General features: G+C 50.1%; 1 protein-coding gene across 1 annotated transcript in view; it reads left to right on the top strand.

Annotated features, from left to right (window-relative positions):
• The window catches only part of CASTOR2 (cytosolic arginine sensor for mTORC1 subunit 2), a 124,214-nt gene extending 112,333 nt beyond the window's left edge, over positions 1–11,881 (top strand). The window contains exons 3-9 of the mRNA XM_056362727.1: positions 516–709; positions 2,135–2,267; positions 3,539–3,662; positions 4,251–4,361; positions 5,731–5,813; positions 7,179–7,273; positions 11,206–11,881. Of these exons, the coding sequence (XP_056218702.1) occupies positions 516–709; positions 2,135–2,267; positions 3,539–3,662; positions 4,251–4,361; positions 5,731–5,813; positions 7,179–7,273; positions 11,206–11,271 (806 nt within the window). The 3' untranslated portion in view covers positions 11,272–11,881. The remainder of the gene's footprint in view (positions 1–515; positions 710–2,134; positions 2,268–3,538; positions 3,663–4,250; positions 4,362–5,730; positions 5,814–7,178; positions 7,274–11,205) is intronic.
• Positions 11,882–13,138: the final 1,257 nt, after the last annotated feature.

Below are 13,138 nucleotides of genomic sequence, written 5' to 3'. Positions count from 1 at the left end.
TACCTGCTCTGCGTCTCCAAAGCCTTGGGCTAGTCCCCAGGCTGCTCTGGCAACCTGCATCTCAAGTCCATGAGAAGAAAATGTGGGTTTAGAGCAGGAAAAAGGGAACAAAAGAGACCAGAAAAGCTGGAGTAAACTCTTTGGAGAAATTGTGTGATACAAGGGATTCGAGTTAAGTCAAAGACCTCAGGCTGTTTCTGCATGGGGAAGTCAGCAGTGCTGGTCACAGCATCCGAGTGAATTGCTGAGGCTCATGTAGTTCCCAATTTTGTCCTTGAAAATCTGTGTGAATCCCGCAGTGGAAGTTGATGCGATCGGGATATCTAAAAAGCGGCACGGTCGGCACAGTACCAGCCTGTGCAGCAGTGTGGGAAGCCCAGGAGCTTGGCCGGATAAGTGGGCTCATCTCATTCCTTGCTCTGAGGTCTGTGCTAACCACATACGGACCAGCTGGTGGACCTGGCACTCTCTGCCTCTAAACCAAACCTCTGTCCTCCCCCCCTGTCTCTTTGCAGAGCTCCCTTCCTCGGAACACTTGAGCGTGGCCGATGCGACATGGCTTGCCCTCAACGTGGTGTCTGGTGGAGGTGGCTTCTCCGGCTCCCAGCCCATCGGAGTGACCAAAATTGCCAAGTCAGTAATAGCACCACTAGCTGACCAAAACATCTCGGTGTTCATGCTCTCCACCTATCAGACGGATTTCATCCTGGTAAGAGGGCATGAGAGGACCAGGTGGCGTTACCTACCTGCCACAGGATGAAGGTTCAGTTGGGCAGTTTTAATGACATTCCTGGGAACAAGTTGTTGGAGCAGCAGTGGAATTACCAGAGTCTGCTTTCCCCAGAGCTCTGTGCCTGGTAGTTAGGCTCAGTGACACCTCAGGAGCTTTTCCCATGGGAGGAGGATGTGTTGGTATGGGTTATCAGGTGTGGAACGGGAGTGCTGGCCCACGCTGCGGTCTCTCCCGTAGTGAAGGCACTGGCAGCATTTCCTGCTGTGGTGGGTTGACCCTGGCTGGAGGTGGGTGCCCACCAAAGCCACTCTATCACCCCCGTCCTCAGCTGGACAGGGGGGAGGAAACACAAGGAAAGGCCCGTGGGCTGGGATAAGAACGGGGAGATCACTCAGCAATTACCATCACGGGCAAAACGGACTCGCCTTGGGGAAAATTAGTTTAATTTATTACCATTCAAATCAGAAAAAACACCTTCCCCCCAGCCCTCCCTTCTTCCCAGGCTTAACCTAATTCCTGATTTCTCTGTCTCTTCCCGGGGAATGGGGCTGGGGTCAGCCCCTCACACGCCGTCCCTGCCGCCCCGTCCCCCGCATGCTGCCCCGCTCCAGCGTGGGGTCCCTGCCCCGGGAGCCAGCCCTGCGCCCCCTGCTCCCACGGGAGCCCTTCCCACGGGAGCGTCCCTCAGGAGCTGCCCCGGGGGGTCCCCAGCCCTGCCCCAGCCCGGGCTCCTCTCCCCATGGGCCACGGGCCCTGCCAGGGGCTGCCCCAGCGCCGCTGCCCGCGGGTCACGGCCTCCGTGGGGCTGGCAGCCGGCTGGCATCGGCTCCGTCGGGCACGGGGGAAGCTTCTGGCAGCTCCTCGCAGAGGCCACCCCTGTAGCCCCCCCCACCAAAACCTTGCCACGCAAACCCAATACATCCACCATGACTCAGACATTGGTTTTCTGCAAGTTAGAGGAACACGGTATCTGCTGTCGGGTTGGCTGATGATGGCCAAGAGGCTCCAAAGTTGTTTTGGGGACAGACAGAGAGATTTTCTGTCTCACACACGTGTGTGCACGTACGTGGGGCACAGCCACGTAAGCTTCGTTTCCTTAGGAAACAAGGCTGAAGAACAGGCAGTGCTGAGTTCTGGAAGGGAAAAGAGGTGAAACATCTCCCTCTTGATCGTCTCCACGCTCTTTCCACAGTCTTAAAAGCACTGTGGTGCTTAATCCTAGTGATACTTGCAGTGATACCACCAAGTGTGCTTCTCTAGACACCTGTGCTTACACGTCTGCTGGCTCAAGCAGGAGTGATGTGTCCGCTTTTCTGTGCCCTGAGAGTACGTAACCTCCCCTGCAGCGTACTTTGCCTTCTGGTGGATACCATCATGAGCTAATCCTGTTGTCACCTTCAGGTACGTGAGCGAGACCTGCCCTTCGTGATGCACACACTGGCTGCTGAGTTCACCATCCTCCGAGTGGTGAACGGGGAGACAGTTGCTGCCGACGACCTTGGGATAACGAATGGATTTGTCAAACCAAAACTAGGTAAGGACCAGCGTGGGCTTGGCGTTGGTGTCCCTGGCACATGGGGATGACAGTCTGCCTCCTACCTTCCTTAAGCGTTTTGGTGGATATTTATCCTGTTGTAAAATAATAAACTGTCTTTAACTCATGCCTGAGTCTGTCCCAGTTCAAGCAACGATTTGAGTAGGTGCTTAACTTTCTGAGCGATGCTGACGAGCTTTGAATTTGAGCCTTGTATTGCTAGCTTCCCATCTCTAGAGGAGACATGCCTTTTGTAGGACAGAAGGTCAAAGTACAGTTAATTTCAGTTGCAAAAATAACATTGTCTGTAGCCTGTATTTCCATGTTTCAACATTTCAAAGGAAAGTAGCTTATATAAAAGCTCGTTGTAGAATTGCAGTGATTGATTCACAGAGAATATGGTGGTTCAACTTTCACACTTCAGTACCAGCCAGGATCAAGGCCACAGTGAGCCCAGGGCTGTACGGAACCTCAAGATCTTTCCAGTCTAGAGGAGCAAGTATCAAGCAAAGGGCACAATTAGCAAAAGGAACAACTTAAGTCCATATGTTTACCTACACACCTGTGTGTAATTTTGTACCCATAACCGAACAAAGCAGGGATCAGTTATTGCGAAGTGCCACTCAGCCTCGTTACTCGATAGCTATAAATTATCTTGTTTAAAAAAAATGAGCCTCATACAAAAAGTGTGAAGGAAGGGCACAGTGAAACACACATTGATTAGGTACAGGTATGCAATTTGTGGTGTTGCTCTGTTTAATAGTTGCGTGCCTGAATACCAGCTGCTTCTCAGCTGCTGGCTACATGTTTGTCAAGCTTTTGGGTTTTAATTTTTGTAGCTACAGCAAAATAGGCCCCCAGAAAGGCAGGGAAAGAGGGTGCATTGCCAGTAACCACAGCCAGAGAGGTGCCTTCCATAGTCCTGCCTTTTAAACGGTGGAAGCCTGAATTTATTTCTACGTTCCAGTTTGTGTTGGCACCTCCTTTAGCTTGCCCCTTGCCTCATGTGGATGCACACGATGACCTGAAAGCCCCTCCAAGCAGAGAGCTGACCTGTGCCTCGTACCCTGGGGAGACCACTACAAGAGCAGGTTGTCCCCAGGCTCTTCAGTCCCTGTCTGAGAGCCAGCAGGGCTTCAACGGTGACCAGCTTTCTTACAGGCACTGGTGGCGCTCTCTGCAGCCGCTGCAGGTGTGTGGATAACACATCAGGTGGGACGCAAACCCGCTGCAGACATGGCTTCATCGCTGTGTGTGTCTGTCTCTTTCAGTTCAGAGGCCCGTCATTCATCCCCTTTCCAGTCCAAGTAATATGTTCTGCGTCACCAGCCTGGATCCAGATACCCTTCCCACTGTTGCTACACTCCTAATGGATGTCATGTTTTACTCCAATGGGTAAGTCCCGGCAGGGAGACAGGCTTTTGGGGGAGGTGTGGCTGGCGTCCAGAGGCAGCAATTCACATTGCTTCTGCACGATGCCCAGAGATCTGCTGTGGCCTTATGCTGCTGCAGTGCCCTGCACTTAGGGAGGGAGGTTTCACAGGCTCAAGAGGGTTGTGCTGACAGGTGGAAACCAAATAGGAGGTTGGGGGTGTGCCAAGACACCTGCTGGCTTTGTAAAGATGAACCTCTTCGGATTTAACTGAAGGGTAGCAATGTGATGATGTGCTGAGTGTCCACATATGACCAGAGGATGTACAGCTGGCTGTGCTGCTGCCCCTCGGTGCCTGTGCCTCCTGGCCCACAGCTCACCTGTGAGAGGACCCTGGGGCAAAGGTGGGAGAGTTTTGTCAATTGTGGGGATTGGCATTTTTTCCCCCCTGCAAAATCCAAAAACCCAAAAGCAGTATAACATATCAGGACTTGGTGCCATTTCTGTAAGTCAGCGTATGAACATTTCTGATTTCACTGGCTTTATCTGCTTTAAAAATCTTCCTTTGCTTTTCTAGCCACAGTTAACGCTGTTCTTTTCTATTTCTTCAGAGTAAAAGACTCAGTGGTGGGCAATGAAGACTCGGGACATATTCGCTTTTTCTCCTTTTCTCTCATTGAGGGTTACATCTCCTTGGTCATGGATGTCCAGACACAGCAGAGGTGAGTTTTGGTCTTAGGGTCCCCTGGACCCCAAAAAAGAACTGGGATGTTCTCAAAGGAGCAGGAAGGAACTGAAGCTCCTCCATGTTAATTCTTGGAAGCCTCATTGTGTGTGTGTCACGTGCCTGTACACCCTGTCACTTTTCTGAGTGAAGTCTGGCATGTTAATTCTAGCTCTTGAACTTTGGGCTTGTTTGTCCGAGCCCTCAGTGAAATCAGTAGCCAATGTAACATAGGGTTATCTCACTTCTGAAGGAGGAACACTGGAGCAAAGTGATTTTGCCATTTTTATTCCGTTGTGCTTTTAATAGCAAAACCCCAAAAAGTCTGGTGTACGTAAGTTGAAATTTTGCTGCTAAAGGCCAAAAGCAGGGTGGGGACATCAGTGATGCTGTCCTCCCGCTTTGCTTTTACACATGGCTGGGCTTGGTGCAGAATCTTGTTGTGATGATAATGTACTGAGTCATCCCTGTGCAGCAGGAGCCCATGGCTCGTTTATCTGGCAAGGAGAAAGTCAGCTAGGGAGCAAATACCAGCCTGTTCCGTCTGTGTCTACTTCTGCAGCTTCACATCACAGAGGTCTCTGAGGTCTGGGGGCTAGACAGGGTGCTGTGCTGAGATGCAATGCATAGATTTGCTATTGACACACAGTGCAGTGTTAGCTTTGCTTCTTGCCTGCCCTAGGGACTCGTTTTGCAAACTATTAATTGCCCCCTTGAAAGTTTCTTCGACTTTAATTGGAATAAACCTGTCTGCCTTCAGGAGAAGCTAGAGGACTGGAGCAGCAGCCTGGTGCTTGGGGAACCTGGGCAGCCAGTTCCTTCTCTGTCCCAGGCTGCCTACTTAACGTTGGGCAAGTCTCTTAGCCACTGGTCTCTTTCCCCCGCTACGAAATGAGGATCTCTGTGGGGATCCCGGGGACATCCCAGGGATGGTATGGAAAAAAGCACTGCTGATGCTCAGACACAAAACCAGTGGTCCCCATTCGCCTGGTTAAGAGGGTAGGTACGGAAACACGTTCTGTCCCTCGGTGTTTCTGAATGCAGCTCACATCAACCCTTCAGAGTAACAATCCTGACATTTATAAAGCTGGGGCACAGCCTGTTTCATAGAAACCTTTTTCCGTGCCCTCTGGGTGCCTGTGCATGCTACCAGCATCAGGTGCTGATTTGCCACAGGACATCTGGAGGGGCAGGCAGGTGCATCTGTCCCACTTGCCTTGAGTTTTCTCCGTTTCACCGAGCTGCTGCTGCTGCTATTGTTGGCTTCAAACAGCACAGGGATACAGGAACAGCAGCAGCCCCGCAGGCAGAATCGGACACACTGCTGTGTTTTAATTGCTGCGTTTGGTGTTCTTTTCCTTTTACAGATTTCCTAATAATTTGTTGTTTACAAGTGCATCTGGAGAACTCTGGAAGATGGTGCGGATTGGTGGGCAGCCTCTTGGCTTCGGTAGGTAAACATTTGGGGGATCAGTTGGTGCACAGGTAGTCACTCGCCTTAGGGCCTTCAAGGATGATGGAAAAATCCATCTGAGGCTTTGTAAGAGCCAGCAGCTTAACACGACTTTGCAAGCTGAGATTTTCAAACAGGAGGAGTGTGACTCCTACCTAATAAGTCAGACTTCTAAATGTGCTTTTAAAAGTGCTACATACTTGACAGCTTCATCGGAATTGCGTTCATCTGCTGGACTTTGCAGGTAGCTCCTAGGGCTCTGTTTAAAGAGAAAAATTGGACAAAAAGATGGCATGGGAGTGCATTGTAGGTTACTGAACTCAGTGGCCAGAAGGCACTCCAGTGCAGTCTTTGGGCAACTCTGTGGCTTTGGTAGATTTAGTCCAGATTTATAGTGGTCCAAATGGGAGCCCTGTTCATAGAACTGTTCCACATCCAGTCCTGCAAGTGGTTTCTCCACCTAGAAGAATATCGGACCTAGGTAGCACAGAGCAAATGCTTCGTGTCTGCAAAGTGTCGTGGTTACTTCTATGTCCCCTGTAACTTCAAGGAGTCTGATCTGAATATGGCAACAGAGGCCTGATCTTCAGAAAGCACGGCTCCTTCCCATGGTCTGTGAAACAGTTAGGAAATACAGGCTTCCAGAACATTTCTGAAAAGTGTTTGGCCAATTTTTATATTTAATTGCAACTTCCACACCAGACCACTAAAAGTAGCCAGAAGGAAGTTTTCATGCACTTCATGCATCTTAGAGGCAAAATATGTAGAAATGGCACAGTGTGTGTCACTGATGGGACAGCAGTCCTCTAAATATGTGATGTTTAAATATGTTTGCTCCAGAAGCAACGTACCATTGATCTGCGATGAATGGGACAGAGGAACTATATAAATCCTGTCTCGGGGGCTGTGGTCGGTGGTGGTCTAGGAGCCATGTGTCCAGCCCGACCAGCAGGTCAGCATCTCCTCTCTCAAGAGATGCAGTGTTTGATAGCAACAGCTAGAGAAAAATGGAGGTTAAGGATGTATGAGACGGGTTTTGGTGCTTCCTTTACGAACATCATAAATTGCCTTTCTTTGGATCTTTGAAAATCATTCCAGTTCTAATGTTTTGTGCCTTTGGGGAGTTTACGTGTGTCTGCTGCAAAAAGATGGCAGTAAAATCAAATGTGCAATGTATTGTGGTGGCCCAAAGAGCCTGATTCCCTGAGAAAGAGCATGTTTTGCTACAGAGATCCCTTCTGATAGGAGTTTGTGCAGAGAAACTCCTCCCTGTGTAGGCACAGAGCTGGTGAGACCCAGGAGTTCTGTGAGACTGACAGGTGCCATTCACACAATGATTGATTTTTTTTATCTCCCACACAGATGAATGTGGAATTGTCGCTCAGATTTCTGAGCCTTTGGCCGCAGCTGACATCCCAGCCTACTACATCAGTACTTTTAAGTTTGATCACGCATTGGTGAGTATCAAGACAGCTTCTTTGGAATAGGGGAGTTCTTTTCCCTGGGAGAAAACTCCATTATGAGAACATTGCTCACCTGGAGAGCTTCTCTCCAGCCTCCTGGTTGTCCTGGCCCTGGGATCAGAGGCTCCTGAACTAAGCCCAGCCCTACCCTGGGCAAAGCTGGGTCAGGGGGTGTCACTCCTGCAAAAGCCTGGTCTGGGTCCTTAAAGACCTTCGCGACAGGCAGTCTCTTCCACTGCATCACCAGCTTTTATTAGAAACAGCCATAAACCCTCTCTGGTTTCCTGGAAGTGTAGCTGATGGCTCAAGGCTCAGGAGGTGTTGCCTGTGTGTGGGGGGAACCTTTTGGAGAGTCTCCCTGGAGCAGACCCCTGCTTTCATCTCTTGGTACCTGCACAGCCCTAACTTTTGCATGTTGAGACCCATCCGAGAGTCCTGATCAGCTCTTCTGGCCCCGCATCCTCCTCCTCGTGGTGTACGCCTCTGATAAAACAGCCGTCACTGTCAGCACAAGAAGGGAAGGTGATTTTGGAGCAGGGAAGGGTGTTGCCATGTTTGTTCTCCTGAGTGCCCACCAGCAGTTGCAGCATGAGGGTCTCACTGTTTGTGCAGGGTTCTCTTCTCTTTTGTACTGGCTGATATTTTACCTTCTGGGCCTACCTCTGCTCTTCCTTTGGCTGTGTAGGACACCCTGAAAAATGAGGAATTTCCCTGAAAAAGGAAAATCGCTATGCCTGTAGCCATAAACAGAACGGCATTTCACTTGGAGCCCATTCCCCAAGTCCTGAGGGAGGGAGTCAGTAGCCCACGGGCTAACAAAGCTAACAAACCTCGGCTGCTTTGTGCTTTTTGGGTTTGTTTCTTAAACATGCCCTTTATTGCATGACGCTTCTCCTTCCATCACCGTAAATTCAGTGCTCAGGCCCTGCTTTTGACCTGTAAAAGCTCCAGTGAGTTCAAGTCAGGGGTTTTTTTCAGCTAATTACTTTGGGTTTTCACAGTTGGTGTGAACCATTTGCAGCCTATAGGTCATGTGTGTAAAGAGTAAAAGTAAATATTATTCCAGATAGCAAAGGTCAAAGTGTTATATATGTTTGTCTTATTTTTTTTAATATTAACTGTGCTGATAAGATAAGCCAATAAAACACCATTTTAAAATCAATACTGTTAGCTTTGCCTCGCATTCCTGCCTGTTGCTGTGGCCCCAGGTGCATGCTTTCTGTGCAGAGCACGAGGTGTAGAGTGCTTCCAGTTGTCAAGCAATATCTAGAGCACTAAACCTGGTCAGTTAAAATAGATATTTCACTTAAAACTTGTGCCAAACGATTGTGATGACTCTGCAGGCAGCTCCACCTTTTAAAAGCGTCTCATCCTGCCGCATGTGAGCCCAGCAGATCCCAGCCCCCCAGCAGCTGGCAGGGTGTTATTTGGGCCGTGCACTAAGGTCTGCAAGTCTTCCTTACTCAAATCAGTGTTTTAGTATTTGCTTGCTACTTGCTGGGGTTGTTTTTTTGTACGGTTTTAAAAACCTTTTCATCTGGACAGTGGCTATTCTAGCTGTCAAACCTCTCCACCGTGCGGAAGGTGCATTCCGAGCCCTCCTTGGCTTGACGTTGCTCCAGGCACAGGGGCTGGGCTGTGTGTTTGCTGGCTGTAGGGTGGTTTTGTTGGCCAAGACCCTGACCTAGATTTCGTCCTGTTTTTCCTAACTTTGCTACCGAGACACCTTGACCTCTAGTGACATTTGTCAAGCTCTAAGTGCACCTTGAATCCTTTCTCTACATCCTCCCTTTATTTATTTAAAGCTGTTCAGTACTTGTTGTCAGCAGTCTTGAGTGCTTGACAAAGCTTGTTGTTCCGTTTGACCTGATCTTCTTTCTCCTGTGCATCTTAAGGTTTTTGTTGTTGCTTAATTTTGTATTTGATCTGGGTGTTAATACTCGGGTCTTCGGGTAGCTGTAGAAGTTTGCCGAGGAAATCAGGACCTGTGCATGAGAAGAAATCCCTTTGGGAGACAGTGCCAAGATCAGACCCTCCAGGTCTCTGGTGTGTCCCCTGGGTGACAGAAGGTTGGGTGGACAGAGCTACGGTTTCCAGCTCCCTCTAGAGAAAGCAAGTGAGAAGAGTCCCTTTTCCAGGTGCTCTGCTCTCGCTGCCTCATGCTCAGGGCTGTCTTGCTCTTCTTCCCCAGAATTTTGCTTCTAGCGAGGCCAAAGCTATGTCTGGGATGTAGTTCGGAGCTTTGCTTGTCCCTTCATGGTGGATGCTTTGATCCACCCTCTGGCTGCCAAGTGAACGTGTTGCACGGCTGCCCTGGGGTAGGGGTCTTTTGGGAGGGGTAGGACTTCTCCACTGGTGGCAAACTAGGATGTGACCTACAAATCAGAACTGTTCACACATCTGTCCTGGAGCAAATCCAGCCCAAACGTTCGTGGTATGGTTGATAGCATTTCCTTGACGTTAAGAGTCAAGCATTTTGCAGTGGGTGTTTAAGGGAGGAGGTGGGTCCGTGCAGGTCACAGCCAGCTGGCCAGGGCTGGCCGGTTCTGCTGCCTTCTGCACCTGTGCTGCACTAAGAAAATGTGTTTTGCAAAATTGATTCCTATGTCTTTCCTTATTATCTTCTGGAGAGGCAGTCACACGGCTTCTCCCACTGCAGTGTTCACTATACTGGCAAAAAAGGATGGAGAGGAGGCAGCGGAGAGTCCTGTCCAAAGTCCTGTTCCGTGCGGTGGAGGTTTGCTGGGGTTTTCTTTCTAACCCAGAAGAATTTCCTGTATGGTTGTTTTAAGATTATTTTCTTCCTTTCCCAGCTGACTTTTGTTCACATTTCATCAGAGTCAGCCGCTCCTATTCCATCTTTCCATTGGAAAATTGAACATTTTTCTTGTGTATTTCTCCTGGGGTTTTTTCCTCAGTTTTGTTAAAAGCTTTGCAGAAAATCACAGTCCAGTTGTATTTCCACTGTTTGAGCTCTGGAGGGGCATCCAGTGAATCCAGGTACCATACTCCTGGCCAGTGACTCAAACACCTCGCAGAGGAGACAGTCCCTTCTTCAACTCACTGAACGTGAATTGTTTTGGCTTCTTGCAGCAGCTTTTTTTTTCTCTCAGACCCCCTTCCACTTTCCGAGAGCTGTTAGCTGCCTGTCCCCTGAGTGTCATCTTTGAGTTTATGCAATGGTCGGACACCTCTTTTCTGTCCGATGTAACCTGTGATAGTCTTTTCTACTGATGAGAGTCGCTCTGAGATCTTTTGCATCTCTGTTACAAGAGTATTTTTCTTGCAGGAAGTGTGAAAAGATAATAATTTAATAACCCACTAAGAATTTTGTATGTGGACTTCTATGGTTAAGTCTCGTCACAAGGCTGGATAAGAAAGCTCAGGTGGTACACTGCACTATCTGGGATGCCCCACCACAAGCAAACTGGCAGTTGTCTTCTTCTGATGGCTATGTTCTCCTGTCACCCAACACGGTCTCCCCACCCACATTTGTGGGTCCCAAACCTGTAGGATGCCCTGGAGAGTTTCATGGAGCCCTGAGGCAGCCACCTAAACCCATCAGCCTTGCATGAGCGAGCTCCTGGCGTACAAAGGCATTGCCAGCAAAAGGAAGGGAGGGGAGAAGAAGAGGAGAAGGAAAGGAAAAGCCCAAACCAGTTGCCTCCCCATCAGCACCCACCATACAGACAGCAAACCAGCCAGCTCTGACTCAGAGTGCTGCTTGCAGGGGTGCTGGGGGTTAGCGCTTTTGAACTGGAGGGTGTCTCTCATAGATGGAGTCCGTTCTCGGTGGAGGTCAGGTGTCCAGCAGCGACGTACCTGGCTCCTTGGGACTGTTCTGGCTCTGGCTCCTGCCTGTCCTTTCCTTGTCGTCCCTGCCTGGCTTTGGCTAGAGCGTGACCTTTCTTTTTGTTTTCTTGCAGGTACCTGAAGAAAATATAAACGGTGTGGTCAATGCACTCCAAGTCAGTCAAGCTGAAAAGCATTAGAAATCTTCTGAGCTGGTTCCAGATGCTTTTTATTATTATAATTATTATTATTATTATAATTATTATTATTATTATTCTTTTTTTTCTCACAGTATTTCTTGAAAAATCTGATTCCAGAGAGTGACATGAAAAGAGACTGTGGAAAGTTGAGCAGAAACAGCTCCAATAAGCCTTCGTTTTAATTATTATTATTATTATTGTTATTTTATTAAATTTATGAATGAGGGGCAGGAGGAAGGGGAGTTCAGACGGTTTTCCTGACGTTCAGCTCCAAATCGAAGCGTAACCTGCCCGTGTTCTCGGTGTGGAAGGAGCTGCCTGGGGAGCCCCGTCTCCCCCTGAGCGCGGTGGCACGGCCGAGAGCTCCGCGACAGGACTGGGACGGACGGGCCGCTGGCTCAGAGAGAACCCTGGCAGCCATCAGCGAAATGAAATGTGGAATTAAACAGAAAAGACGTCACATAGTGCTGGCTTGTCTCCTCGCATCAGACTTTCTGAGGACTGTCTGTCATTGCCCATGTCGGGATAGGACGGGGATTGGGTTCTGTTCCCCCTCACAAAACGGTTTGGCGTTAGAAAAGGGGAAAATACCCAGTTGTCTGAATTTTCACCTTTTCCCTTTCTCCCTGCTGTCAAAGCCTGACTGCTCTGAGAAGGACTGGGCGGGGAGAGCGTGGCTTTGGCCCACCGCCTGGCAGGTGGTGTCACCAGGACTTGTGTCTGCGTTGAGACTTGGCTGTTTTCGCTCAGTTTTCCCCAGTCACCCTCCCACTGCCCCCAGTGCCCTCCTGCCATGCTCCCTGCTCCGGGGCAGCTGCTGTCCCCTCACCCACACTGAAGCCATTGCCAAGCCCTTGTCCCCCAGGGCCAGAAGAGGAGGGAGGCATCTTTTCTCCTGTCCCCTCAGGCTTTTTCCCATCCACTTTGTGCCCACTCACAAGGATACAAAGGGTTGCCCAAGGTCCCTGGGTAGCTGCTCGTGCACATCCCAGGCCACCTTGGCAAAGAGCCGCAGCAGGTTGTTGCCACCAGGGCCAGGAGGGTGCCCAAGCCCTTCTGGGACCCTCTAGCAGTTTTTCGTCAGCTCCTTCATCACCAGAGTGGAAACTGCTGCCAGGTGGCTTCTTGAGGGCTTTCCCACTGGGCTCAGTGGGCAGCCCTTTGAAAGCAGAATGGTGCTGAAGATGCATCAAACGCCAGGTGTTTCCTTCTGGTCGCAGGAGGGTGACGTGGGCTTTTCCCGTGAGGTGGCTCATATGTTTGCTCCTGGCTTGCATCAAAGCCGCAAGCCAGCAGCAGTTGAGGCCCATGATGGCATCTGCCTGCGAGTTGCACCCGTGGCTGCTCCCAGCCCCGGGAAGGGCAGCAGGGACTGGAGCCAGGAGAGCAAGCGTCACCCGAGTCGCGGGTCCTGGCGGGCTGCACTGTGCTGTGAGCGTGCGGCCAGGGCTTGGAAAGGAGAAGCCGTCTGCAGAGGGCTCTGCCTGTATGGCTGGGAGCCCACCTAGATCTTTGATTTCTAGACTTCTTCCCATTTCATTTTTGACATGAAGAACTTACAGGTCTTAGCTTAGCTGAAGAGAGAGCTGCAGCCTGATTGCCCTGAGGCTGCCTGAGGGGCTGAGTCGGGGTTGTGCATTAACCTGGAGGCAGTAAGCAAGCACCTGAGATGTGGCACGGTTGATGTTGGTGTGTAGGACATGCAGACAGGTTTATACTGGTGTGTAGGGCACGCTGACACACACACCGGCTTACAGCTCGCTGGTGTTCTCCGTTCATGGTACTGGAGGGCTGAGCTTAACAGTTGTGGTTTCTGGTGCTGCTGGACCCAGACACCGAATTTTAAATCTTCCTGATTTTCCCATCG

Source organism: Falco biarmicus, chromosome 1 (assembly GCF_023638135.1).
Source record: "Falco biarmicus isolate bFalBia1 chromosome 1, bFalBia1.pri, whole genome shotgun sequence".
NCBI classification, from domain to species: domain Eukaryota; kingdom Metazoa; phylum Chordata; class Aves; order Falconiformes; family Falconidae; genus Falco; species Falco biarmicus.
This window is presented reverse-complemented; position numbering and strand designations above follow the sequence as displayed.